This window comes from Mugil cephalus, chromosome 8 (genome assembly GCF_022458985.1).
Source record: "Mugil cephalus isolate CIBA_MC_2020 chromosome 8, CIBA_Mcephalus_1.1, whole genome shotgun sequence".
NCBI lineage: Eukaryota > Metazoa > Chordata > Actinopteri > Mugiliformes > Mugilidae > Mugil > Mugil cephalus.
Window position 1 is genome coordinate 7,540,834 of NC_061777.1, and position 27,530 is coordinate 7,568,363.

General features: G+C 41.9%; 2 protein-coding genes across 3 annotated transcripts; one reads left to right on the forward strand and one right to left on the reverse strand.

Annotated features, from left to right (window-relative positions):
• Positions 1–1,465: 1,465 nt before the first annotated feature.
• pi4kab (phosphatidylinositol 4-kinase, catalytic, alpha b) lies at positions 1,466–26,770 on the reverse strand. 2 transcript variants are annotated; one of them, XM_047591496.1, is made up of 55 exons: positions 26,604–26,770; positions 25,456–25,572; positions 24,835–24,928; positions 24,558–24,646; positions 24,390–24,462; positions 24,044–24,306; positions 23,856–23,922; positions 23,395–23,543; positions 23,219–23,284; positions 23,016–23,112; positions 22,195–22,386; positions 21,959–22,059; positions 21,677–21,806; positions 21,049–21,178; positions 20,856–20,951; positions 20,566–20,749; positions 19,751–19,854; positions 19,398–19,566; positions 19,256–19,306; positions 15,459–15,567; positions 14,567–14,703; positions 14,343–14,476; positions 14,127–14,209; positions 13,948–14,018; positions 13,720–13,844; positions 13,555–13,636; positions 13,321–13,404; positions 13,085–13,174; positions 12,756–12,875; positions 11,922–11,936; positions 11,687–11,779; positions 11,449–11,605; positions 10,898–11,025; positions 10,646–10,804; positions 10,232–10,383; positions 10,036–10,143; positions 9,810–9,937; positions 9,032–9,190; positions 8,863–8,942; positions 8,507–8,706; positions 7,842–7,932; positions 6,578–6,745; positions 6,431–6,484; positions 6,210–6,330; positions 5,996–6,125; positions 4,600–4,743; positions 4,426–4,496; positions 3,944–4,050; positions 3,752–3,856; positions 3,533–3,658; positions 3,324–3,444; positions 3,014–3,173; positions 2,825–2,914; positions 2,647–2,730; positions 1,466–2,548 (listed from the first exon to the last, which is right to left on the reverse strand). In XM_047591496.1, the coding sequence occupies exons 1-55, from the start codon at positions 26,700–26,702 to the stop codon at positions 2,497–2,499; spliced, it is 6,309 nt and encodes a 2,102-aa protein (XP_047447452.1). In that variant the 5' UTR covers positions 26,703–26,770; the 3' UTR covers positions 1,466–2,496. The 2 variants fall into 2 exon arrangements, with proteins under 2 accessions (XP_047447452.1, XP_047447453.1); XM_047591497.1 differs by lacking the exon at positions 11,922–11,936.
• serpind1 (serpin peptidase inhibitor, clade D (heparin cofactor), member 1) lies at positions 15,879–18,905 on the forward strand. Its single transcript, XM_047591498.1, has 7 exons — positions 15,879–15,963; positions 16,132–16,394; positions 16,536–17,179; positions 17,263–17,411; positions 17,521–17,645; positions 18,056–18,200; positions 18,316–18,905. Exons 2-7 carry the CDS (start codon positions 16,132–16,134, stop codon positions 18,505–18,507), a joined length of 1,518 nt encoding a protein of 505 aa, XP_047447454.1. The 5' UTR covers positions 15,879–15,963; the 3' UTR covers positions 18,508–18,905.
• Positions 26,771–27,530: the final 760 nt, after the last annotated feature.

A 27,530-nucleotide genomic window follows, 5' to 3' on the forward strand; every position in this document is an offset into this window, starting at 1 on the left:
CGGTTTTAAAACTTGAAGGAAGAGCGGCTCTGCGTGCTGTCATGGGATCTCTTTCCATCTGTCTTCTTCTCTCGTTTGGCCTCCAGTGTGTTGACTCGAGCCGTGTCGGCCCGTTCCTCGGGGCTCCGACTCTCCTCTGCTGACGCATCTCACGGCCCACCCCCACACTTCACATTACACAGATGCCGCAACACTGTTGCTATTTCTAGAGTTAAATAAATGAATAATTTACACAGGATGTAAATTAGCTGACTTTCCAGACTGTCAGAGTAGTAGTTACTGAACAAAAGTTGTCGAGTTGTGAATATAGTTGTGAATGTTTTCCAATGACTCACTGACCTCACCTCTGATTTTTTTTTTTTTTTTTTTTTCGAATTTTGCAAGCGTAACTGCAGAAAGAGCGCACACAACCCCCAGGTGCTGCCTTGCATTATTTACACAACTATGAACTTGGCTCACTTTGCAGCTCATTTTGGTCTGTTTTTATTAACATAACCTGTTTTGCCAGGGTATGTTTCGCACAGCACCATGTTTTTAAGTGCACGTTTCACGGCAGCAGGAGCAGGCAACTGCGCGTGTTTAAGGTCGTGCTGCTGTCAGAGGGCAAGATCAGAGTCCATTAGTGCCTGTCTAAATGTTTCATGGCCCAATCAATGTCACCCTAATGATAGGAAAGGAAAACAGTGACTTGGCTTTGTTTGAGACATGTTTCTCGCCACTAATCTTTTTAGTATTTCTTGGCATGTCAGTTGTAATAGCGTAGCTTTTGCTGACCTTTGCAATTTAGCTGATTTGGCTTTTCTTTTTTTTTTTAATCAATCAAACCAGGATCCAAGAAAGCTTGGGGAAACGTCATCATGTGCTGCCCTCTGGTGGATGTAAACGATAAATATAGAATAAACACGATTCAGTCTTGCTGAAGTTGATGGCAAACATTAACTACAATGAACAAACAAAAGAGAAAAAACTGCATATGTAGCGCAGTAAGATTATCCCTAAATAATGTCAAATTTGCCGTCTTAAATTCTCCTTCACTTTTAAAAACATACACAAAGGCAGGACTTTGTCATGTTTTTCTGTTTTTTCTAGTTGTCCTTATTCTCATAAAACAGGACTCCTATGAACCATTAACACACAACTAGTTAATAAATAACAGAATAAAGAAAAACTTTGGGGTGTTAAAATGGTCGAGTCACCTCACTTCACAGCAAACGTTAATTTATTAATGAACTGTAAAACTAAACCTGCCTCAATTCATTTGAAATACTTCAAACTTATAGAGAATATATGTTTTGATATTTTTCTCACAGCAAACATCCATTTTGTGTATTTTTTTTCCAAACTAAATATTTTGACTTCTCATTTTTCAGGTGATCAGCTCATTAGTACATCTTGCTGTGACAAGTTACTCTGTATTCAACAGGGAGCGCATATTTCCACTGTGCATCAAGAGAAAGCTGACGTCTTTAAGTTAATAGATCTTTATTTGATTTTATATCGTATGCATTCTCATTCAAAAGGCATGAAGATAGAAAAGGAGACAGAAAATGGGCCATGGATAGAAATATACAAAGAGAGGCAAAATCTTTACACCCAGTAACAACACATGAAGTCTCACGCTAGCCATATTGACGTGGGGCACAGCACTTTGAGTTCCTAAAGTGAGTATCACCGAAAGCCACATTGGACACACGCTACATGGTAGGAAACTTCATGCAACAGCCCGACATTAAAGCTGTTCCTTACCTTCTTCCACAAACAATAGAAAAGGTTGATTTATGTGCGTTATCTTCCCTCCCCCCTTTGGCAATGCTAAATATACAAAAACAAATTTGTTTGCCAGAACCTTTGTGCATGACTTTTCCCACTCAAACTGGAAAAAATGACAAACCCCAAAAAATACAGACAGCTCAGCCCATGTCTATACAGTTAAAGTCTCACGGCTAAATACAAGACGAGTACCATGCCACAGATCAAGGAGCTCTGACTGGTCCATTAAAAAGACAGCACAGTATTACAGTCAAGTACAGGGTGACAGAATAGGCCACATTGGTCAGAATTTAACCCAGTATCTATTTCAGCGACTTCAAGTATCCGATAACAATCCAAACCCCATCTAAAATCAACGGAATCCACATTCACGGACAAATTACAAATCATTTAAAATTGGCACAAACTCCGGCAACGTATTAACTGAACGTGCAGATCACCGAGAGTTTTATTTCTCTAGAGAAGTCAAGATGCTAGTGCAATAGTAAAGCAATTCATAATAATAACACCGATTTCAACATATAAATAAATAAAAGACAACTAATATAAAGAAAACTGGTTTTGGAAGGAAACGAGAAGCCAAGGCAAACACAAAGGACGACATCCAACAATCAACAGTGAGCGACAATCTTCAATGGTGAACATTAACAAAAGGCACACACGCAAACTCGGCCACGCACACGCTACGTACCAGCCAATATATGCACATGCTTTAGGCACAAACGTTTAGTATGGGATCTGATTTTGGTAGTACTGGATCATGTCGTAGGTTCTACTCCTGTGGGAGGGGAAACAAAAAAAGAAACGGAAGCAATCAGATTAATAAATTAACGTTTAAAAAAAAAAGTGCAACAAGAATAAAGAGACTGTACCGACCTGTTGCTGAGGAAGCAGTTCTGGATGACTTTGATGATGAAGGAAGCTGCGTCTTTTTCGCTCAAACCCGGGTTGAATCGCTGCCTGTATGAGGGCAATGAGAAAAAGCACATTACGTTCAAGCTGCCTGTTCATATTGAAGGCGCACAAAAAGTGGATTCACGCACGTATGACTCACTTGAGCAGTTTGATGGTCTGTCCTCTGAAGCAGGGAAGCCCAGTGTCCAGCATGAGGTTGACTAGGGAGACCACTCCGTCCATGTAGGGCCTGATTCACCACACCACAAACTGCTCTTAATACCGCTAATAACCTGAGTAGTCAACAGCTATTTTAATTGAACACTCCTACACACAGTATGGCACTCACCTGACAGCCAAGTATCCCCTCACACACATCTCCATGAACCACTTGAAGGGCGTCGCCTCCATCTTCCCACCCATGATCATCACCATCTCATCCGTTAGCTTGATGTCCGGCTCCCAGCCGAGGTTCCCACCGGGAGAACTTTCGAACATGAACCCGAAGTCTGAACACAGACACACAAACACGATTAGATTGAGGATTTCTTTAGGTTCTCTTACTCTGAAATTAATTCTGTAAAATATGCAAAATGTGAAGGGATCTGAATGCTTTCTTAAGCCACAGAACAAATCAGCTTTAATAAAATAATGCACACCAATGTGGATGAGGTGCCCCTGGCTGTCCAGCATGATGTTGCCGTTGTGCCTGTCTTTGATTTGCAGCAGGAAGAGGAGCAGGCTGTAAGCTGCCATACTGCGGATGAAGTTGTACCTTGCCTGAAAGGACGAGCATCGGAAGCGTAATCAGATTAAACTGGACCTGGTATAATTTTACGGACGCTAATGGCCGGCGGATGTCATTTACCTTCTGGAACGCCAGCGTAGATTCATCTCCATACTGGTTCCTGAAGTAGTCGTACATGCCGAAGTCTGTCTGCCGGCCCAGTTGGTCACGGGACTTGCAGTCGGGGATGCATTCAATCACTCCACACTGAGAAGAAAGAGGAACAAAAAGGTGAGTTAGTTGCAGTTTTGAAAACAGGCGAAGAGAGAGAGAGAGAGAGAGGCAAAGACGTGAACTTACTCCCGGATCTGTGGCCACCACTCTGTAGGGAAACACATAGAGATCCAGGCCCACCAGCTGGAAGATGTTCTTAAACAGGCTGATGATCTGAAGCGCCAGCATATCCTGTGAACGCACATGAGCAAATGGTAAAGGAATGGAGCTCTAGCTAAAACAAAGATATCACGAAACACGTGGGTGTGATGAAGAGACCTGTCTGCAGTCATCTCCGACTTTAAAGATGGCCGCCTGCCAGCAGATCCTCTTCCCCTCCTCTTCACTCTTCTCCTCATCGAGAGAATCTGAGCGACACTGCAGACCTGCAGGGAGGATGTCGTGATGCAGTGTTAACTCGTGCAGATTTGGTGTAGAACAATAAACTCTTCCGGAAGTTAAAATTAAAGTCCCCGTTTTCTCAAAGTGTGTTGTGGTCATTGTTCCTTCTCTTGAGCTTCACCATGAAAAATGATGGATTAGTACCTACATTTTCCAATAATTATTGCCGTTTAATGCAGAATATTAAAACCTGCATTGCACATGTACTGAAAATAAAGTAAATATAGAATAAAGAGGACATATGGAACTTAACCCATCATAGATTCTCAACTTTTAATGAGGAAAGAGACACAGACGTCATTTTAACCATGTCAACATATTGAACATGTCTGGAGGAGGTCCTTTAAAATTATCACTACCTTCTTTTTCCAGCTCACTGACTCCACACCTCCTGACTTTGAACTTGGCCAGGTAGGGAGCTTTGGCAGCACTGTAGAAAAACATATTTTTTTTTTTGTTAAGTTCATTTAATTCTTTGTGGATTTAACTAACTGTTTAAGTGTAATGGACACTGTTTTGTTGTTTAGACCCACCTCTGCATGGGGGTTCCAGACTTGTAGTCTATATCCAAAACAATGGCTTCAGGGTTACTGGGAAGATAACAGCCAGGCTGGACTTTGATCCGTGACATGGCTTCCAGACAGGCCCTCTTCCTCTCCTCCCCTTTGGGAAAGGGTCTGACAAGGACAAACAAAACCAACTTGAACTCGCAGTTGCCACAATTTTACACCTTTGTTCCTGAGAGCAGCATGCATGGGTATCTGTGACAGCCCCAGAGTCTCCGGGGTGGAGAGTAATAGTGTGGAAGCCAGGGGACAGCAGGAGTTTCTCCCCTGGCTTGTTGCAATTAGGCTGTAATGAGGGCAGAGGGGAATTTGTCACCCCTCTCGTGGGCTGATAAAACCCTTTCTGTATGAAAACTGTCAGAATGAAACCTCGTCAAGTCGCTGGGCGTACACACGGCCATCCGGAGCAATGCATAATCAGGGTGACAGTAGAGCAACAAGTAAAGCCAAATAAATGAACAACAACAGGGATTTAGAGAGCTGAATTGTGGCAGGGGAACTCTTGTTATCACTTCATAAACACCTTGACGATCACCGTGAGGTTTAACAGGAGAGTACGCTGCGGTAATTGCTTTGACAACTTGGGAAAAGATAAAAAAAAAAAAAAATTAAACTAAAACTAAATGTTGAGTTCTCTTGAAGACACTTTGCCACTCAGTCAACCGGTTTGTCCTCAAGATGTGTCAGCCCCATTCACCCGTTCAGTCCTGAGTTTCAGACCATAGCACCATGTAGAAGGAACTGGATTAAATCGTCTTCGAGAAAACTCAACAAGTCCAGTTACCTTTGAAGGCACGATAACTCTACCTCACATACTTTCTGTGCAATAATTTTACTTGTGTCACGTGCAACATCCTCATGTGCAATAACGTGTAGAAATGGGCAATAACCCATCATATTTTTGTATTTTTATATTTATATTATTTTGTATTTATATTGTGGTTTTATACTGGACCTATGTTGGGACCAGCGCCTCGTTGAAGCCCCCTGTAATTTCGTTGTGCTACATTACGTCTGTTGTACAATGACAATAAAAGCTTTCTATCTTCTATTCATCGCCTATCTATCTAAAGAAAGTCAGGGGAAACATCTGTGACAAAGTATAAAAGTATAAAGTAATAAAAATTAGAGAAGAGAAGATGCTAAAAATAATGAGAAATAAAATAAATGAAAGCCATAGGCTTCTGTCCTACGGTAAAGGGAACGTGGGTACATGTAGACCCCGTTGCTCGTGTGAATAGTAACATTTACTTTATCACCCTTCGTCTCCCAAATAGTCCCTGCTCCTGTGAGTAAACATTCAGTGCACTGGATCTAAGAGCATATATAGGAATATGGTATGGAACTAAAAGTGTGCTCATACTTGATAGTGGCTGACACTTTGGTGATCTCGTCGAAGAAGTCAAACTCTCTCTGGTAAAAGTCTTTGGCTGGGCCGGACAGAGAGCCCGTGATCTCCTCCACCATCTGCTCCAGCAGTTCGCCTATGTCCGCTGCAGGGAAATGACCACCGTCATTTTTTTTTAATGGTGTGGATGCGCTCATATGTTGAGTCAGAAAGAGACTGAATATCTCACGGTCTTTCTGGTGTCCTTCCTCATCCAAGTATATGTTGGTCTTCATGTTCCAGATGAACTGGTGCGCCAGCAGCTGAGACTTCTGAGCAGCCCACAGGATGTACTCCCTTACGTAGCCCATCTACGAGGAGGAGTAAAAGGAAAACGACAGGGGAAACTGTGACCATTTAATCTTAAAGAGGCTTTAAATGCATTTGCTGATTTGCAAATCAGATATTCACCTTGTCGTATCGAAGTGCTTGGACGATCTGAGGAATGTAAAATAAGATGGCATCCTAGAAACAGAGCATAAAAAAAATTGAAATGTGTTCAGTGCTGTTTGCCACTTTAGGAATTATATGATAATATCTGATTGTCTCTGTGCTTACAGGAGGAAATGAGCGGAGTACTTTGACCCCATACTGGGCGGTGAGCGGGTGAGGAGGGTACATGGAAGAGAAGTAGGACAGCCCAGTCGGGGGATCAGCCGGAGCCCAGCACAGGATGTGACTCAGCTCTGGAGAGTCGGCATCAATCGTGTGCCACGTCACCAGGAACTGGAGAAAAATAACAAATAAACTTTAGATTCAACTTAGCCAGCGCTTGCATCAGTACCACAATAAGTTCTACTCAGAGTGCGTCATGTATCACAGGACCAGATAGGGTGGCGTGCTAACTAGCCTCCAGAGGAAGCTGTGTTTATTAGTTACTACAGCGAGTGGAATAAACACGTATGTCAAAGAGGAACTTCTAATGCACGCTGGTCTTTGGGGAAGGCTGCGTTCTGCCTCTCCTACCTTGGCTTTAAACAAATACGGAGCTCATTAAGAGTTCAATCAGGCAGAACTAAACAGAGAGGACTAGAGGAGGCTGCAGGGAATGAGATTACTCGATAACACAACCTTTTCTCATGTGGCAACACAACCAGTTGAAATCAAAAAAACGTTTTTCTTACACTTAACTTTTGTTAAACAGAAATTATTGTAATGATACAAAAGCTTGGGGATGATTTGGCTCACAACAGAACTTTAGATTTCACCAAAAATTAAAAACTTGAGTGACACAGGAGGCCTATTTTATATGAGTGCAGAGTAAAAAATAATTCATAAAATAGATTTTTTTTTATCCACCTTCTTAAACCTTCTCAAAGGACTTTTTTTTGTACTATATTTCTTTCCCTAAGTCTGCACTACTGTGACAAGGTAATTTCCCATACATGGGACAAATAAACATCTTATGTCTTATATTTTATTTATTTTATAAATTGGTGTTTTTAAGTCTGTCTTTACTTATTTTTTATTATTTTTATCTTGTTAGTCTCGTTATTAACTCATTTTAACTTATTTTATTGTTTTTACCTTTTTAGTGACTTTTAATTGAATTTGATTTATTTCCATCCTTTAGCCAATTACTAAATTATTATTATAATTTATACAGTTATTTTGATCTTTCTAGTGTTTCCTTAACCTCAAAGTGGTGAGTGTGGGATAAAGTTTTCTCAGTGTTTTTAAATCTGCGTGTATTTACGTACGTGTGTGGTCTCTATTGTTTTTTTGTTTTCAGGTAAAGCTCTTTGGGCTGCATCTTTTGTATGAAAAGCGCTCTATAAATACAGTTTGTTTGATTAATTGATTATAAGGAAGAAGACGTCACCTTGACTGCTTCAGGAACGTCGCAGACAGCAGCCGGATCCATTCGCACCAGACGAGTCACTTCAGAGACGATGGCCTCTGTGTTTTTGAATCTTTAAAACAAATAAGAACAGTGTGTGCCCAGTGAATTACAATCTCTTGTTAGAAGAATGAAACACTATTTGTATAATCACCAGAACCAGAAACAAGATCATTTACAGTAATAAGAGTTTATGGATCAGCCATTTGTTGGCAAATAAAGCAAAACAATAAAATAATGCATTAAGTTGGTCTAAGAATACTTTCATTTACACTCTGCACATTAGATCTTCAGTGGTTTAAGAAGATGAATTTTTGTTGTTGTAGCGTCAGTTTCAGTTGATTCCTGCTGCAATATACACTCAGTGGCCACTTTATTAGGTACACCTTGCTAGTAAAAGGTTGGACCCACTTTTGCCTTTTCTGATGCTCGGTTTGAACTTCAGCAAGTTGTCTTGATCTCCTCTACATGTCTAAATGCATTGAACTGTAGCCATGTGATTGGCTGATTAGCTATTTGTGTTTACAAAGCAACTGAACAGGTGTACCTAATAAAGTGGCCAGTGAGTGTAAGTCACCATTGTGAACTATTCTCTTACTGGCTTGTTTAGAGGTATTTGAGACTTTCAAAATGGAGAAACTGCGCACCTGGCAGGCAGCTGCAGGGCTAGGTAAGGCGCTATGCTCCAGGCCAGGTTGACGTTGTCCTTCCACTGTTTTTCTGTCAGACTGATGTATTTGGACCTCCAGTTAGCAATGCTGGTCTCCACCGACTGCTCTGTAGCAATAGCAAGCTCCTGAGTGGACAGCGGGTTGTACCATGTCGTCAGACGCTCGATCTCACTGGCCTGGAGAGACACGCACAGGTTTAAAATTTTATCAGAAGACGCTAAATGTGGTCGCACAGGAAGTAGCTTTTTGTTCCCATGGGGCAAAATATTACAATAGACAGACAACAAATGACATGTTTGTGAATGGATATAGATCTAGAAAAGGATAATTACCAGCAACGCCAGGAGTAGAGTCCTGCGCTTCATGTAATATTTGTGCAGCTGAGAGCCTCTGTTGCTCTTTTTAGACAGTCCTGAAACAGAATGGGCGCAATATGTAAGTAATACATAACAACCAAGTTTCACTGTGGCCGTCTTTGCAACATATGGTCCATCACTTTACCTGACTTCTTTGATATCGTGGACATCCCTGAAGACAGAGGGTAGGTGTTGATCCAGCCCTGAGTTACCTGCTGCCTCTGGCCCACAGCTGCATCAAGACTGTTCCGGCTGTCTGTCACCGCCATCACGGACAGACTGTTGACTGACATGTCCTGGGGATCTACACAAGGCAGAAAACAAAACACATTTACCTAACAATAATTAATCTATCCAGAAAATCTGAATCACAGGTCTTCAACGGGGGTCTGCGCCCCCTAGTGGGTTCACGGAGGAACTGCGGGTTGGTTGCAAAATCTTTGGTTGATTAGACATTTTTTTTGTATAGTTTTTTAATTTCCCCCACAAATTTAAATTTTGTTAAATATACATTAACAAGAATAAAACATATTTTAGTAAAGGGATAAGGGATAGCTTAATACTGAATGAAAAATTATAATAATAATGTATATTTATGAATAGCACTAGGCCGAGTTAAATATAGAACACATATAGTAGGTAGATAGGGGGTCACTACTTAAGCTCTCCATCAAGGGGTGCTCAGCCTGAAAAACGTTGAAGACCCCTGATCTAAATACTTTTATTATTGTATTGTGAAAATAACACCTACTGTTAAAATTAAGATGCCAAGGTGATAGAACGACTACACTATATTGTGGTAAATTTAACAAAACAGATATGTTGCAGTTCCAATTGTAACATAACAGAAACAAATAAATAAATAAAATGCACAGCGAGAAGAGTCCGGTTGTGTAATGAGACTAGGCTGCTCAGTTCTGTACCTGGGGGAACCAGCTGGTTGGCGGCCAGATACTTCTTGTCAGACTGCAGACTGGCGTAGAACTTGATCATTATACTGATGTCTTCTCTCAGCCTCTTATCCGTCTGAGTGGGAAATTTGGGAGTGACACTACACAAAGGTGAACAGCGATGTCAAAGACGTTAGTGGACAGAGAGACAGCTTGCATAAAATGACTAAATTCTTGGCAACAAAACAAAATGTGACACCTAAAGTAGTCAAAGGCCGTGGAGTAGATCTTTTCTCGAAGCACGTTCCTTATGGTGGCGTTGGTCACCACATCGGCATGGAGAAGGGTCAGACCCAGAGTCAGCAGTCTGAAATGCAGCAACAATTTTTTCCCACAATTATTACACTATTTTACATTAAAACTCTTTCCTGTTGCAAAGTAACAATACACGGTACCTGAATCTTGGTCCAATGGCAGCGACATGCCGATTGAGGCTGCTTTTGGATCCTCCAACACTCAAAGACAAAGACCTCTGCAAAATGGTGGTGAAAATCTCCACCTGGTCGGCACTGCTGTACTTGGCTATCTCAAACCTCTGCACCAGAAACTGGAGAAAGAACAAGTAAGAGATTTTTATTTAGATATAAAATATTTATCGCAATTCTGTTTTGCAAATAATACTTAAAACGATGGAAACTTATTGAGTAATAGAGGAATTAAGACACAGTAGACTGACAAAGACTGACTGTCATGTCATGTGATCTCTGCATACTTGAGTTCAAAATATCTATGGGATGTCTATGGGATGGCATTAGAAGGGAGACACATAATTAAAGCAGAGCAGTAGTTTATGTCTGTGTGTCACTGACCTCTATCCAGAGAAAGTGAGGGACGACATCAGGGGCGCAGGGTGCAGGCGGACTCTCCTCTGAGACGGCCAACGGGCCGGTCTCAACCTTCGCCTCGGAAAACAAGCCCATCTTCAGCTCTACTGTCATCTGCCAAGCTCCCGCCATCTCACGCATGAACTTTGTGGTAGGAAAGGAGAAGATAAGAAACCAAAATACAAACTCATTTATCAAATTTTTAATATAATTTAATGAGTGGGTGAGGTTTCATACAGGCACTTCCACCCCATTGTGTGCTGCCAGGAGCCATTCCCAGCAGGCTATAGCGGTTTCCATGCCATGCTCTGTAAACATCTTCAGAGGAGACCAACACAGGTGGTGCAGGAGAAGTGGATCGCAGTCTGTCGGAACAAAATATAGAAAACTGTCAATTTAGATGAAATGCATTATAGACAATATATATAATAAAATAAATAGAATATTAAATATAATATTAACCTCCTGAGACCTGAGCTTTTATTTGTTACGGACCTAAGGATTATAAAAACTAAGCATCATCTTTGAGTAGGACGTTTAATCCCAATCCCAATTTATAAAAAATAAAAATAAAATAAAGATTTTGCTGAAATGCCCACTATCCTACTATAATGTTTACACCGACCACTGTATTGACCCTTTGCTATCACTAAATGGCAGATGAAGAAGTCCACTTATGAGGACAACAGGTCTGAATGAAGGAGAAAAAGGTACCACAAGCCTAAAACCTAATGTCCCCTTATGAGGACGCAGGGTCTCAGGAGGTGAAACAAGGCAGAGCTGCTCACTTTTGATAGTTATAAGCAGGGCGGCCATCTTGAACATGGCCTGGGTGAACGCCTCCGGGTCTTTTCTGTCCAAAGCAATGGTCATCTGATGGATCATCAGCTTGTTGAGGTCTGACTGACTGTGAGTTGCCTCTGAGAACTGCATCATACCAGCCACCTATACAACACGTAAACAGGTAACTCATACTGCTCTTAAAAGTCTGAGAGTGTAAAAACAACATTTAGGAACATGCTTTACCTCTCCCGTGTACCGGTTTCGCAAGTTGAGTGATGCCATAAAGTTGGAGTAGTCCTTCTTTACACAAGCCGGTCTCTCTGTCAGCTGGGTGGTCTAACAGGAATAAGACATTTCAGGTGCCACTTAGGGCCGTAAGCTAGGTACGTAAGCTACGTAGCTGTACTGTAACACTCCTGGATATACTGAACGTATAATGCCTGAGCCCTGTGTCTCTGTATTTAGTGTTCAGACCAACCTGAGGGAAAGCAGCCTACGGTTGGCCACATGGCGGAGGACAGCACCAGCATAACCAGTTAGCCAAATGGGCAACCAGCCAACCAACCCACCCGTCCATTGCAGGTAAGTAACGACGTAACCAGCAAATCCGTAAACCAGCCAAGCAACCAGGTAGGTAGTTCGGTGCAGATTAATAAAGACAAAATACAACAAATGAAGCAAATGAAAAGACAGATATAGCAGAACGCAAGGCCAAGAACAAGAACGAGAAAAATGCATGGCAAGCAACGTAAAATGACACCAGCTAGCAAGCATGCGCACATGAACGTACAGTAACAACTATACTCCAGTTGTTTGTAAAATGCATAAAGAATCAAACATCTGTCCACAAATGATACAAAACACCTCTGCACAGCGCTAAAAAGTGAAAGCTCTGACGAAGCAGCTAAATGTTAAAAAGCCACTAATGTTGGACAAAAGTTAATAAGCGTCGAATCAACAAGCAAGTGAAGTCATTGGTAGATAAACGATTTTAGTATCTTCCAAGGACAATACAATGTAATGTAAATGGCCCTGCTTCTTGATGATTTAAAAGGTGATGTTAAAGCATCTCCAATGCTTTAAAAAAAATTTAAAAAACCAACCATGCATTTTGTATGACTGTAAAAAAAAACTTGTTGTATATTTGCAGCGCACCCTAAAGATATCTCAATCTATATGATATTGTTAGGTGTCAGATATTCATTTGTTCTGCAGTTATTTAACATGCAAAAATGTCACTGGTAATATATCTACAGGGCACCGTGGAGATCTGAAGTGTGCAGACATGCACTGATGTGTGTCTGTGACTCACGCCTAGTGTAGTGCTCTGTCTGTTGTAGCCTGCAAAGTGCAGTATGCTCTCTGTGGCCATGGCAAGGCCAGTGTGCTGGGACAGTCCTGACACCCAGTTCTGATGCTTGTTCAGGTACTCCTGTATATATGCAAGAAGGGTCAGAAACAGGAGAAGCAGATAAATGAAAAGTGTAAAAAATAAAAAGAACGGCAAACATATTCTATTAAGCAAATTCGCAAAGTAAAACATCATTTTTCTAGTCTTTTTTTAAAAGGTAATTTAATGTACTACTTGAAGGAAATCTGTGCTTGTCCTCTTAAACCTAACCTAATGGCCGAAGAACTGACCTGTAGGTGGGATTTTGTGACTGAAGGGGCCCATTTCATCGCCTCTTTCAGGATCTCACCACAGCGAGCGGCAAAGTCCTTCACTATGCTCTGAGATGAGATGAGGAAGTAAGGATGCAATTTATTCACAGTAAAAAAAAAACAGCAAGACTGAAACAATGCTAATTCTGATTGTGTTAAAAACAATACTGTGCTGCCCTCTGGTGGTTACAGGTGTAATAACAGTTCAAACTCACCTCTCTGGCCTCATATGTGTCAGGAACAGTGATCCTGTACGGGGTGTCTGGAATATCATAGTATGGCTGATCCTTGTGAATGTCCTAAATTAATGGAGAAGTTGTTTTTTTTGTTTAACTGATGCTTATAGTTGTGGCATTTTAAACACTTCTCATGTTTGGTCACTTCAAACAAGAATGATTCAAACTTTTTAAATTAAAACGACTGTGCCACCAAAACCTCCCGATACTTACAGCACTTAAGGAGAGAGAGAGCGTCTGCAAAATATCCAACATGGTCTTCAACACGCGACCGCTCCAGAGCAGATGGGGGAATCTGGTCATGGTGGAGGGGCATAACATGAAGGGGTGAAGAAAATGTAAGCACGCAGACATGTTTAATGACTGATCGTTACTCACGTCTCAGCCAAACCAGAGAGGTATTTGTCTGCCACTCTGCGGATCCTCTTGTGAGTGTGGTTAAAGTTGATCAACAAGAACTGGGCATGTCGCTCTAATTCCTCCTCATGCTCCTTGGTCTTTGGCTAAAAACACGAGACATGCACTAATTGGTATTCAAAGTAGTACAGATTCAAATCTGTGCTTAATAAAAATGTCCACATGTTGTCATGCAGTCATGCTACCAACCTTCTCAGCCATCATCTGGAGGAAGACATCAAATACCTTATCACCAACACAAATAATGCACTGCATCATTCCTGCACACACGGAAAGGGAATTTGTGAAAGTTAATTAATAAACTTAATTTTAAAATTTTAAACTTAAAGTATGGGGCGATGGAAGGGGTTTCAGTGTGCAACCCTTACCAGATTTGTCTTTTTGAATGGCTTTGTCTTCAAAGTAGCGAAACATGACCTGGAACCTGTCAGGATCATTGGATCGCAGCATCCTGAGAGAGTACAAGAGGAAATGAGGTATTAATAAGTTGCATATTCTGACCTCGTTGCAATAAGGGATGCTTGGAGCCAAAAAGCAAAAAAAAAAAAAAAAAAAAAAAGATTTGTAATCGCAGCGGAGCTGACCTCATGTATTCTAATCGGTAGACTGAGAGGAGGTACGTGGACATGGCAAAGTCTAGCTTGTTAATGAGGGCAGATCCTTCGGGAGGTGGGTCAAGGAGGTTGCTGATGGTCGCCCGCAGTTCACTCAACTCAGCCTGGAGGACAGAAACGCACGATCCCACCATTAGACCCAATGCTGCTATTTAACAAATATTATAAAAACATCCAGATTTAGGACACTGTACCGGTGTCACTGTGTCATTCTTCAGAGCCGAGTTGTACTGTAGCTCAGAGCGAAGAGGTTCTCCACTTGGGAAGGTGAGAAGAGGAGACTTGGTGGCAATTTCACACACACCTTCATACCACTCTTCTGGCCAAAGCCCTGAAAGCACAAAATATATATATATATAAAAAAGAACATATAACCAGACATTCAACCTATAGACCTTCGATATTAGTGAAAGGGCGGGGCCTCTGTGGATCAGGCTGGTTCCAGTTCATCCCACATATACTTGATCAGTTTGGATCTAGTGAATTTGGAGGCCAGGTCAACACCTTGTGCTGTTTTTCATGTTTTTTTTTTTAAGTTCTTCCTAAACCGATTTTGTGTGTCGTGTCAGGCTGCATCCTGCTGGGGATGGCTGCTGGCATCAAGGAGTGTCATTGCTATGGGGTGGGGGTGTCTGGTCTGGTCTAGGTGGATGCTACACGTCTAAGTAACATCCACATGAATGCCAGGTCCAAAAGTTTCCCAGAAGAACTTTGAATTGTCACAACATGATGAATGTTATCTACTTCTCCTGTCAGTGGTCATAATGTTATGCCTGATCGGTGTATTATAACGATTGAAGAAGCTTTACAATATTTGTATTCCATTATTCCATTAGTCTGAAATCCATGATTACTTGAAGCTTTATTTACTACATTATCTAAACTTCTTCTGACTTTTACTGTAAAAAATGTACATAATGTTGTGGCAGTGGACAAGTTTAAGTTTCACAACATTTAACAGGTAAAAGATGTCATGATCTGGGGCAGCTATTAAGACACTGGAACAAGTTCAGGGCGTAAACATCTCTAAACATCATCTACCAATCATCCTACATGACATCTTAAATTAATCAATTCCTGGCTTACCTGAGCCTTCCACAGCGAAACCCATGACCACAGAGTACAACCAGAAATCCCTGAACAGCTTCTGGAGGCGGGGCTTGGCTTCTTTGATTGGCGGAAGCCGCCTGGTCAGCTGTGAGTTTAAGAAGAAAAGATTTAAAATAATGTAGTTTTTTAACAGTTAATGGCACCTGATCACACTCTCTTAAAATTATGAAATAAACACAAAAAGTGACTGAATACAAATTGTTAAAATCTATTTGGATATGATGAACACCATTAAAATACCAACATACAAATAAATTAAAACCCCGGCCTTTAATCTTCAATCCGTGCTAAATGTTCTTGAGGGATGGGTTGAAGTGTGAAGAGTTAAAGACTTTAGTCAGTCACAGGACTTTTTGGTCTGTTTGATCTGGTCTATTTGCTCAAGAGAAGCCCACATCAAAGTTCAGTTTTCTATTCAATTCTTTGCTCTTAGTCCTACAAACAAACGCGACACAGCACTACCCACCAGCACACAGCAAAGGTAAGACACTTTGTTGACTGACACCGCCATTAAAGTGGCTTCATGTGAAACCCTTTGTTGGTTTTTTGACAGCAAAGACGCCGCTTTAGTCCCACATGCTTACGAAAAAAGAATTTAATCAAATCTAATCAGATCTAACTCGTACTAAATGTTCTCTCTGCCTTCTAGATGTGGGTCATCACTGTCATCTCTTTGGCCTCCCTGCTGGCCAGTCCATCCCTGGCTGGAGTCAAAGACCTGAGCTCTCACTTCACTGACCCTCAACCGGACCCCAGAGGCTTTGAACCAGGTGACGCAGTGGATATAGATGCCATTCCTTTGGAGTTCCACAAAGAAAACACAGTCACTAATGACCTGGTCTTTGATGGCTTTGAGGAGGAAGATTACATTGACTTTGATAAGATTCTGGCTGCAGGCAGTGACGATTACATGTAAGTTGTTACCATTACAACCGTAATTTAGGCAGGAATATTATAAAACATAAAATATATTTTCTTGATATACCTATGATGCAGCTATTGAGAAATGTCCGCAGTCATATGTTTAAAATCTAAAACCTAAATGTTTTTCAGTGAAGGGGACGAGATCGACGAGATTGCCACACCCGCCCCAGACATTGACATCTTTGCAGAACCCTCCGACCCAAAGACTCGTCGAGCCAGACTCCTACGACTGTTCAGCGGTCGGTCCCGTCTTCAGCGGCTCAACATCGTGAACGCCCATTTTGGTTTTAAGCTGTACAGAAGTCTTCGCAACGGCGTCAACCAGACTGACAACATCCTGCTGGCACCTGCCGGGATCTCCATAGCTATGGGGATGATGTCCTTAGGGGCAGGACCCGGAACTCACGACCAGATCTACAAAGCTCTGGGATTCGCCGAGTTTGTCAACGCTAGCCATCACTATGACAACACAACCGTGCATAAGCTTTTCAGGAAGCTGACGCACAGGCTCTTCAGGAGGAACTTTGGTTACACACTTCGCTCTGTAAATGACGTCTACGTGAAGAAGAATGTGACGGTGAAAGACACCTTCCGTACACAGACAAAGGCTTTTTATTTTGCAGAGCCGCTGTCAGTGGACTTCAGAGACCCTGCCTTTCTAAGCAAGGCCAACCATCGCATACAGAAGTTGACCAAAGGTCTGATCAGGGAACCACTCAAGAGCGTGGATCCAAATATGGTGCTGATGCTACTCAACTACCTGTACTTCAAAGGTGAGGGGACAAAAGACACACAGTTCTCTGGCTTTTAACTTGTCTGTTTATGACCTTTTGGTCTCATTTGTTTGCATAAACAGGTACATGGGAGCAGAAATTCCCAAAGGAAATGACTCACTATCGCAACTTCAGAGTAAACGAAAAGACAAATGTACGCGTGCCAATGATGACCAACAAGGGGAATTATCTCGCTGCTGCTGACCACGAACTGGACTGCGACATCCTGCAGGTTGGTGATGACAGTGACCACATTTTGTCAACAAGAATTTGCAGACAGACAGGCATACTGTCGGGTCTACCGTGCTGTGTCATCATGATGTTGACATCCTTATTTTTAGCTCCCATATACAGGAAACATTAGCATGCTCATTGCGCTGCCGAGGAAGATCACTGGCATGAGGAACCTGGAGCGGGAGCTCTCACCCACGGTTGTCAACAAGTGGTTAAAAAACATGACAAACAGGTCAGTGACACTGTAAACCCAATAAACCATAGGTCTTCAACGGGGGGTCCGCAACCCCTAGGGGGTCCGTGTAGGTACTGCAGAGGGGTCACAAAATCTTTGGTTGATATGACTTTTTTTTTTTTAATTTTTTCATAAATTTAAATTTCTTTAAATAAACATGACATATTTTAGTAAACTGATAAGGGATAGCTTAATATTGCATGCAAAATGATAATAATAATGTATATTTATAAATAGCACTAGGCTGAGTTTAATATAGAACACATATAACACATATAGTCGGTTCCTTGGCCTGAAAAACGTTGCAGACCCCTGCATTAAACTAATAAACAGCTGAGAATGCATGCTTTAAGTAATAATAAGTAGATAAGGTTAAGATGATTTAACTCTTCCATGCCTCCTTGCAGGACCCGTGAGATTGTGTTACCTCGGTTTAAGCTGGAGCAGAACTACGACTTGATTGAAAACATGAAGGAGATGGGTCTTACTGACATATTCCAGCAGAGTGGAGATTTCTCTGAAATGACCCCAGACAAGGTCACCATGAACTGGGTGAGTATGACTAAATGATTTGTCACGACAAACAAAACAAAAGTCGCTATCCCTCAACAATCCCATGTAATTTAAGAATGATTAAGGGCAACTTTCTGATCCCCCCCCCCTGCAGCTTAAGCACCAGGGAACCATCACTGTGAACGAAGAGGGGACGGAAGCTGCTGCTCTGACCCAGGTGGGCTTCATGCCGCTCTCCTCTCAGATTCGCTTCACCGTGGATCATCCTTTCCTCTTCCTGATCTACGAGCACCGCACAGACTGCCTCGTGTTCATGGGCCGGGTGGCCGATCCCTCACAGAGCTAAACAAAATAAGGTGGCGCTAAACAGCTAAACTATTCGTGACAAATCTGGTTAAAATGTCCAACCGTGCGTTATTTTAATGGCCGAGGGGTTTTTCTGTGTATGTAGGCGCTTAGTGAACATAAACTTCTCGTTTATACTGCTCAAAGAGCTGGGTCTGTCTGACTGACTCACTTAATGCTTGTTATCTACCTGTTAATGTTTTATCTTTGGAGAGGAGGGTAGTGGAGGAGTGTGCCTAAAAATGACACATGAACAAGTTGTTGCGCTAATGCGGCACTGCAATGGAATAATAAAAACATATTACACAACATCCCAGGTTTCGGCAGCATAAGTAAATAAGATTATATTACTGCAATTTCCCCATTGTGGGACAAATAAAGGTTTTCTATTCTATCCTATTGTTTTGCAACAGACAAGAATGTCTTTCAATAAAACCTGTTAATACTGTTAAGAATTAAAACTATTATTATGTCGGTATGATATAAATGCCTTATAAGTTTATTATACTGAACTATACAATTTGTGTTGGCTCAAAATGTGAAAAACATAGAGAAAGAAAAAGAAAAAGAAATCAGCACTTGTAACAGTGGTGTCTGTCCTGCAGCTGGCTGGGTAAATATTTGTTCAAAGAGTTAAAATCTAACTCACACTAGCAAACATTTTAGATTCAAATGTAAGAGCTCACATGCTCTTGTGTGTGTGTGGATATTTTTACATAAATATTTGCAGCCGTCTCTAAATTACTCACCACGGCAATCACTGGAATGAGGACTCCGAGATTCCCAGCGCTACTCGATGCCTAGGGGAGATAAGGATCCATCAATAAGTTACCAGCGTGGCTGTCATCCACTTCCTGTTGTGTTTAGATTTACACGCACGGACGTAGGTACCTTCAGAGCTGTACCCTTGTCTGAGGCCCTCTCGCTGGCTCTCTTTCCCTCCAGGCCAAGCTGGACAAACAGTTCCAAAAGGTTCACCATCAGTTCGTCCACCAGCTGCTCCCCCTGCAGGTTGGCCGCGATGTTGGCCAGAGCATTTATCACGGCCAGAGAGCAGTGCCTTGTGGAGAAAGAGGACATTTAAGCACAGACCAGGGGAATTTCCAATACTATTAAAGTCTGCAGCTCACCATTTAGTAGCAGCAAACTAGATTTTCAATTATTAACATTCTCTCTGATTCCCCTTTAAGCCGGAGGAGAGCTTGCAAGCAGCTGTTTATTAACATCACAAACCAGACGCTGACCTGTAACCGTGATCTCTGTAGTCTTTAGTGGCCGAGTAGACCACTGAACTGGCTTTCACGCTGATCTGCTGGAACAGATTCCACACCTCCTGATAGATGTATTGCTGCGAGACAAACAGACGGGGACTAACATGGAAATCTTGAAAATGAGCAAAATCTGCATTGGGACTGAGCAATGCATCGAGTAAGTTATTTATATCCACTAACATATGGTCAGATCTATTTCCAGTCCTTTGTTAATTGCTGTGTAATCCCACTCAGGGGCGGGCTGACTGTCAAAAACGCCCCATTAGACCCCAGCAATTTGTCAACTGTTATCTGGAAAACAAGACTTAATTCACAGTGTACTGGGAAAGTAAACACCAGGCAGGAAGTCTACAGTAATTACAACATGTTAGTCCCTCTGGCATAAGGGAAAGGGGGTTACTTTGGCTCTATTAAGAAACCGAAAAAAAAAAGTCAGCCTTGAATATGAATTTGTCATAATGCAGTGCACAGTTTGTGGTTTTGGAGTGCCATTTCACGTCCTGTACTGTCAGTGAAAGGCCGTCTATCTCTGTCCTTAGCCCTAGTCCTGACTTAAGTGACATTTAACACTATAACATAACATATAAAAGGCTTAAAATGCATTGCAAGCAAATCATACGGTCTGAACTAACTAATCTGCACTCATTCTCCAGATTAGTTGGAGTCCAGCTATAACAGTACTTCACACTTGTGAATAAATCCCCGGTAATAACAGACTTCCCTCACATCCCTTTTCATCCACAAATACACCAAAACAATGGAGGCAATCATTGTTACTAAGTACTCACATTTCCTGTAATGACCATACAGCCAAGCTGGTCTATAATGAGGACATCCAGCTGGGACGGAGGCTGGCAAAACTTCTGCTGAAGGATTTGCAAGATGTGCTCCATGACTTTAGGAGTGTCCCTCAGAGCTACTGCAATGTGGCCCAGTGCTCGAATGGTGTGATCCGGAATTAGATGAGCGTCCCTGGCAGAAAGATAAAGTTATATTTTTAACGCTGCTTCTCAGCGCCCTGGACTCGAAAATAATCTGGGTGGGGATGAAAAAATTGACTAGAAATTTTTCTGCTCACTTGTCATTCTCCTGGGAAATGTACAGGCGGTTGGAGAGACTGGCCAGGAAGGCCTCTACGATCACGTTGTCCATGGTCAAACCAGCTTTCAGACACCTGAGAGAGACGAAGCAGGCGGCGGTGAAAACAAAGAATTATTAAATGAAAATGCACTAAAAGAAAAAAAAAAATCACAGCTGTGTTTGTTCCTGACCTGCAGATGTTGTCAATGGAGATGTCTCTGAGCTGCTCGTACATGGACGGCTGGTCTTTACGGTTGGAGAGTATGTTGAAGGTGGACTGCGAATGCTCGTTGGTCACATTTATCCTAATTTCTCCTGTGCCTAAAAAGAGAACGATAAAGAGTTATATCAAGATAATAATAGTGCCAAGTCTAGAGAGCATTTATATAATTCAACAAGTAACTAATCAATAAAAAGGCAGGAGTACAAATCGGTAACATGAACTGCATTTTCTAATTGCCTGTATCTGCAACTGCTCGTCAATAATCTGTTCAGATCAATGATGAATGGGAGCCAGATGGGACACCAACACTGTTATTGATGCACATTTGTCATTGTATCATCAGCAACAGCACTGTTGTCTCTTTTACTTTCAATCATTCGTACTGCGCTGTGGGTACACTGGATGTGTTGTTAATAATCTCACATTTTTAGGAAACTGTTTCAGTTTTTTAAGATGTAAAATGTTGATTTTGAGTGACTAAATTTTAAAACTTTAATCTACATCTACGGTAAATTTCAGATTAATCTCAAGTGAGTTAAAGAACACGGGGTTTCTATCAGATGTGGATTTGAAGTTATCAGTATATATATATGTACCTGTGCTGTACTGACTGTGATACTTGTAGAGTTTTATGAGAACAGGGGAAGGAACCACCAGGAAATCCCTGAGAGAGGTTGTGGCAGAATGAGCAACTACTGGAAACCTCTCACACAGACGTCCCAGACCCTGAAACAGAGGAGATCACAGAGAATCCAAATCAATCCTCAAAGAATAACAGAAAATGATCACTTACATTATTATGCCTGGGTCAGCATCAAAACCCAGACATCAAGCAGCTTGTGTTAGATGTCACTTTTTAACTTAGCACAACAGTCTACCTGCAGGCAACAGATGAGCAGGGGCATGTGAGCAATGATGACTTTACTAGAAGTTTTCGACTGCAGCTTTTCCGACAGTTTGGTGCACAAGTTCTCAGCTCCTAAGAAAAAAAAAAAAAAAACAGGACGTCAGGAAAGCAACGTGACACAACCAGTACAAACAAACACATCCAGCATCCCTCTGATTATGTCGCCTGACCACGCCACACTGCTCCGTCTCCGATATAATTGATTACCTTGCTCGTCTTTGACGGCCCACACCATGAGGTCCACGCAGGCAGCGTTGGCTTGGCAACGGAGCTTGAGGGGGCTCTGTTCCCCCGGTAACCCCCCCGAGTCATTGAGTATCCGCTGCAGCTCCGACTGACTGCTGCTGAACTGCTCCAGGACAAAGTCGTGCACCTCGCGAACAAATGTCGGCTGCAAGTCTGAAAAAGGTAAAAACGATTAAATGTAAATGCAATGGACTAGAAAACAGAAATCACCACGGCTGGCTTTACTACAGCCTATTGGGGTCTTTAATTGTCTTCATGACCCAGGGTTTCCTATTCAATATATGTACTACAGAGTCTTATTTGCTCCAAAACAAATATTTGAAAATATTTTTGCACCTCTCAGACAACCTCCCACAAGGCACCTCTCCCCAGTAGTTAGATCATCTCTTAAAATCCACTGTTTGTGCTCTTGATTTTTTTTGGACCATGGAGATTTACAATTATTTCAAGAGAGTAGGTCAAAACCCGGAGGACACGACTCCCGAGGTGACGTGAACTAGCTTAACTTTATAAGAGCCAGCACAGTTAAACTGACAAGTCAACTGTTTCTTTACTGTAAATTAGATTTGATCATACTGTATGAATTTATTTTAATAGGTGAGATAACATCATAGCAGATATTTATGGGTTATTGTTAATTAAATGCAATAAACAATCACATTTTAATCTCCTTTGTAGAAAAAGAGAACCGGTAGTAGAGACCTGACATGTTAATTAATATAATTTTCATTATAATACATTAGTGCATATAATGCATCAGTAAACCATTCACGATGCTTTACCTTTCATGTAGTATAGTGTGTCCCGCAGCATTTTGAACACACACACATAGAGAGGGTCACTGAAGGTTTTGTAGCAGAGGTTGATTCCAGGATTAGACTTAACAACGAACAGGAGGGAAAAAAAGCAGACAGGATTATTTTTCCGGTAACAGTCTGCAATTTCCAACATTTTGCAAAAAGAAAATAAATCCTCGATTAGTTACCTCTGCGACTTCTGACACAGTGGCGTCCAGAGTTTTCAGAAAAGATTCAGTGACAAACTTCTTCACCTGCAAATCAACGATAACACACAAGCACAGGTAAAGATTCAGTACGCGTCACACAGTGTAAAGCGACAAAATAAGAGCTGTGTCCGTAAATCGGTAGTGCACCACCGCACCATGCCAAGGAGCTGTCGGAGCACATCCACGGGCACCTCGATCTCGTTCTCCCCCACCACCATGAAGAGGGGTGACATTGAGAAGCTGGAGCTGACTGTGGAGAAATAGTAGTCTGGGTCGACTGAGCTGCTGTCTGGAAGATAGGCACCTGTAATCAAACGGGACCAGAGGACATAAAAAATACATGACAAATAGGAGAGCGTACGTTCCCTTCGAGCTGATATTGCTAGAATTTCCATCACATAAAATGAGGATAATTTCATAATAGATTTCAGACAAAGAAGGCAGAAAGATGACTCAAATAAAGAAAAAGGCATTGTTTAACTTTGACACAAACGTCTTATGTCAATGAAATATGACACAGAAATAATACACTATATTATTAACAGAATAAGTCTATGAAAGCACACACAGGCTTGGGAAATTTAAATCAAGGCAGTGCATGTTTCTTGACCTTTACCTTCAAAGTATTGTGGACCTGGGGTTGTAGGAGAGCAGGGTGAGTGGCCCCCTGAATCTGTACAGAGCTACAAGACGGCACATCACAGAACATTTATTAAACGTTAGAGGTGAAGTGAATATTTCCGACATATATATCAGAACTCTGCAGATTACTATCCAACCCGCTCTGTCACAACATCCACCGACCTGTGAGGAGGAATCCAGGTTGGTCCCGGTGCGTCGGCGCAGAGTGTCGCTCTGGCACACTGTGAGCAGCGAGGATGGAAGAATAGAGCGGAAATCGTTGAAGGATCTGCGGCGCACGCCCTCGGTTTCCTCAGTGACGCAGCGAGCCTGGGGCGAATCTTTGGGGAACAACTTGGACAACAGGGCTTCGTCTGTGACGCTGTAGCGGCCAAAAGCTCGAGTCACGCCAAGCAGGCTGGGGACAATGTACCTGCACAGGAAGACTGCAGAAGAAGAGACAGCGCCTATGAAGGGTTTTTCATTTTGAGGGATGATGTCACACAGTTTGTCACTTTTGGGTGAATACCTTTGTCGTGGTTGTCTGGTGTTTGGCAGATCTCCTGTAGCGCCTCCATGACCTCCATTATAGTGTTTAAAATCTGTAGGGGAACAAAAGTAGAAGCAGTAACTCAACACTTGCCTGCAACGCTGTCTCAGCTAAAACCGAAATATTAACACCAGTTTATAGACTGACCTCTTGTCGGGAGTCTAGGTCCCTCTGAGCCACATCTGCCAAGAGAGTCACTAGACAGAAGCTGAAGTTTTCTGCAACTGGGAGAAATTCTGAAGAGCAAAATCAAATAATAAATATTAAACAACTACTGACCATATCTGGTCTGGATACCACAAACTGCACAGAAAATGGCTAAAAATGGCTGAAAAGGCTAAAAATACTCCTTGAGACAAATCTGCCACAAGTGAATAAAACCACTGGAAAACAAAAACCCCCGCTATAAGAGGATCCTTCTTACCCTTTCCTTTCTTTCCCAAGCTCTCTTCGATCCATTGGACCCGGGGTAGCCCTTTCAATAGGCTCAGCAAGTAGGGTACAAGTATGTCTTTGTGCTGCCGGAATAAAGAAAATCCTTACACATGACAAACAACTGCGTTTCTGTTCGACTAATAGATGTAAATAATTAAAAATGATGAAAGATTTTAATTCTAACAGTTAAATCTAGGTTAAATAAACAATATATATATATATATTTTTTTTTTTAGGTGAAAGGTGAAGCGATCAACTCCACGTATAAAGCAGATAAGCTTTTCACAATGTGTCTCAGTGTGATTAGGTTAACGGATTACGTGGCCATTACATTTCTAATCGCCACTTTAATCAGATTATGGGAATAATCTTATTGTAGTGAAATACACTAGCGGCTGGTAGCAAAAGTGGACTAACAGTACAAATATATTAAAACTAAATTCGGCATGCTATTACATAACCATGTAATAAAATTATCGATTTAATGCCCGGATCCAAAATCCACCATATTGTGCGTGAGCTGCCAGCCCAGGGCAGCCTGAAATAAAAATGAAACCAGCCTCAAAAAGAAAGGTTCACCAGCTCAGCCCTTTTTGTGCTAACCACCCACCTGTAAACCAGATTCCACCAGGAACACAGCCAGGGCAATAACAGCATCTCTGCGCCGCACATCCAGAGTGAACACACCGCGCGTTTCCACTGGACACATACATTGTAGTTTCTGGACCTGAAAGGGCACAGGCAGAATATAATAAACACAGAATGTATATATTAAAATGCTCTCATTCTCTAAGATGGAGATATGCACACAGTCTTGAATGCAGTCACAGCTTTAGATAATTAACCTTTTTTTGATGCTGTTGCAGTGAGACCGACTCCTATTTGCTCTCTTCTGGAGCTTTTAAGGAAACTACTGCACACATTCACGCACACTTGATGAATTTATTTCATCGGTTTACGTCCTTGTTTGGTATCAATAAAGCTGATACTGTAAGTTGCTCCAAGTGGTGAAATCAAACATTATTTGTGCCGCAATGGGGAAATTTGCGTTTACAACAGCATACAAGAGAACAGCAAAAATATATAAAATGTATAAACGATAAATAATAAAGTAAAATACAATTAAAAAAAATATTGGCATATGTATACACAAAGTACAGGGTTGTGAACTGCACAGTATATGACTGCCTGTTTTATATTTCGTGCATTACAATCACAATTTTACAGCTCTGGGTGCAACTGGAAACACTTAAGCTGCAGTCCGCCTTGAAACAGTTTGTGGCAGCGTGTTGATATCTATCTATCTATCTATCTGGTAAAGACTTGTGTTTTAGACCTGATCATCCATCCTGCTCTTGCAACAGGTTAGTAAGTGCTGTCATGCACAAACAGAGGACACTGAACTCCTCTGCCATCCCTGTAGAAACCTGTTTGACTGCAGCCCGACTCCTACTACTACCTGTAGTGCTGATGCGGTCACTGGCACCTCACAGCCAACGACGCCACTTTCTTCTGCATCGCTCGTTTCCTCTTAGAAATAAAACTGCTGTGAAGACCCAGTGTTACAGACTCTTTGCCGTGGACTCACACACAGCTGTCAGTCGCTGGCTCGGCTGTCACGGCGGCGATCAAAATAAAGGCTCCACTTGTGCGGAAGCGGAGCAACACCCAGAGCAACCCTGCTACTTATTGTCAGCGACAGTAGCTTATTAATACTCATTTGTTTATTGGAAATCACTTGGGTTTCTTCCCGCTTACCTTTTCGACCGGCGCGGGGCGGTGGGCGGCTAAAGAGCGGGCCAGCGACAGCACTGTGTTGAAATAAAAACCCCTCGTACCACCTCCCATTACAGACATGTTTACCTCTCCATGAAACCAGCGCAATTCAGCAACCAGAGGAGGAAACAGACGAGCAGCGACAGCTAGCGATTAGTGATGTGTCATGCGCAAAAGAGCCGTCCCTGAGAGCCGATGCTTGATAGTGAATCCGAAGAGTCGATTCCCAACGAGTGTGAATCGACTCTCCACTACTGCGCAGGGTTACACAAGGACCTTGCACACAGATTCTCCGCCAGTGCGAGTCATTTATACTTGTGCCTCCTCAGTCTGGCCCACTCTGTAAAAACACCTCCCAAACAATGGCAACTGAAACTTATGCAGAAGTTTCGACCGAATTTCGTTGAAATTTCACCAAACAAATGCCTACAAAAAACTCCAAACTTCCTCAGTTAACCTTTCTGTGATTTTTTTATTGATCCAAATTAATCTGTCTGAAAATTGCAGAGATGGAGAAGCAGACAGAAATACTAAAGTGGAAACATGCTAGTACCAAGTGGACCAATGTTAGCAAACATGTAAACGGCGAGATCCATGCAGAGTCCACGAAGGGACATATGAAGCATAAATTACACACTAGTTTTGATAGCTACGTCATGCAGCCAGTCACACATGAGGACTTATAATTATACCATTATGTGAAATCAGAGAAGTGGACAGATGCTGTGATTGACTGAGTAAGACAGCCGGCAATAGTGAGGAAGAGAGTATGTGTACATAGTTATGAGTGACACTCCTGCAGAGTGTCTGTACTGCAAAATTAATATTTAGAGCAGGTTCTACCGCAAACATGCACAAGGACATCTATAGCGTTTGTTTACTGAGTTTGGTTCTGTTTTTCCTTGTGTG

Excerpts from the sequence above, each read along its gene's own strand:
- serpind1 (XM_047591498.1), top strand. The coding sequence starts at position 16,132 with ATGTGGGTCATCACTGTCATCTCTTTGGCCTCCCTGCTGGCCAGTCCA. Across the intron at positions 17,180-17,262 it reads CAACTACCTGTACTTCAAAG|GTACATGGGAGCAGAAATTC; the intron begins GTGAGGGGACAA and ends TTGCATAAACAG. Across the intron at positions 17,646-18,055 it reads TTAAAAAACATGACAAACAG|GACCCGTGAGATTGTGTTAC; the intron begins GTCAGTGACACT and ends GCCTCCTTGCAG.
- pi4kab (XM_047591496.1), bottom strand. The coding sequence starts at position 26,702 with ATGTCTGTAATGGGAGGTGGTACGAGGGGTTTTTATTTCAACACAGTG. Across the intron at positions 24,929-25,455 it reads TGGTGGAATCTGGTTTACAG|CACAAAGACATACTTGTACC; the intron begins GTGGGTGGTTAG and ends TTATTCCGGCAG. Across the intron at positions 24,307-24,389 it reads ACCAGACAACCACGACAAAG|TCTTCCTGTGCAGGTACATT; the intron begins GTATTCACCCAA and ends CTTCTTCTGCAG.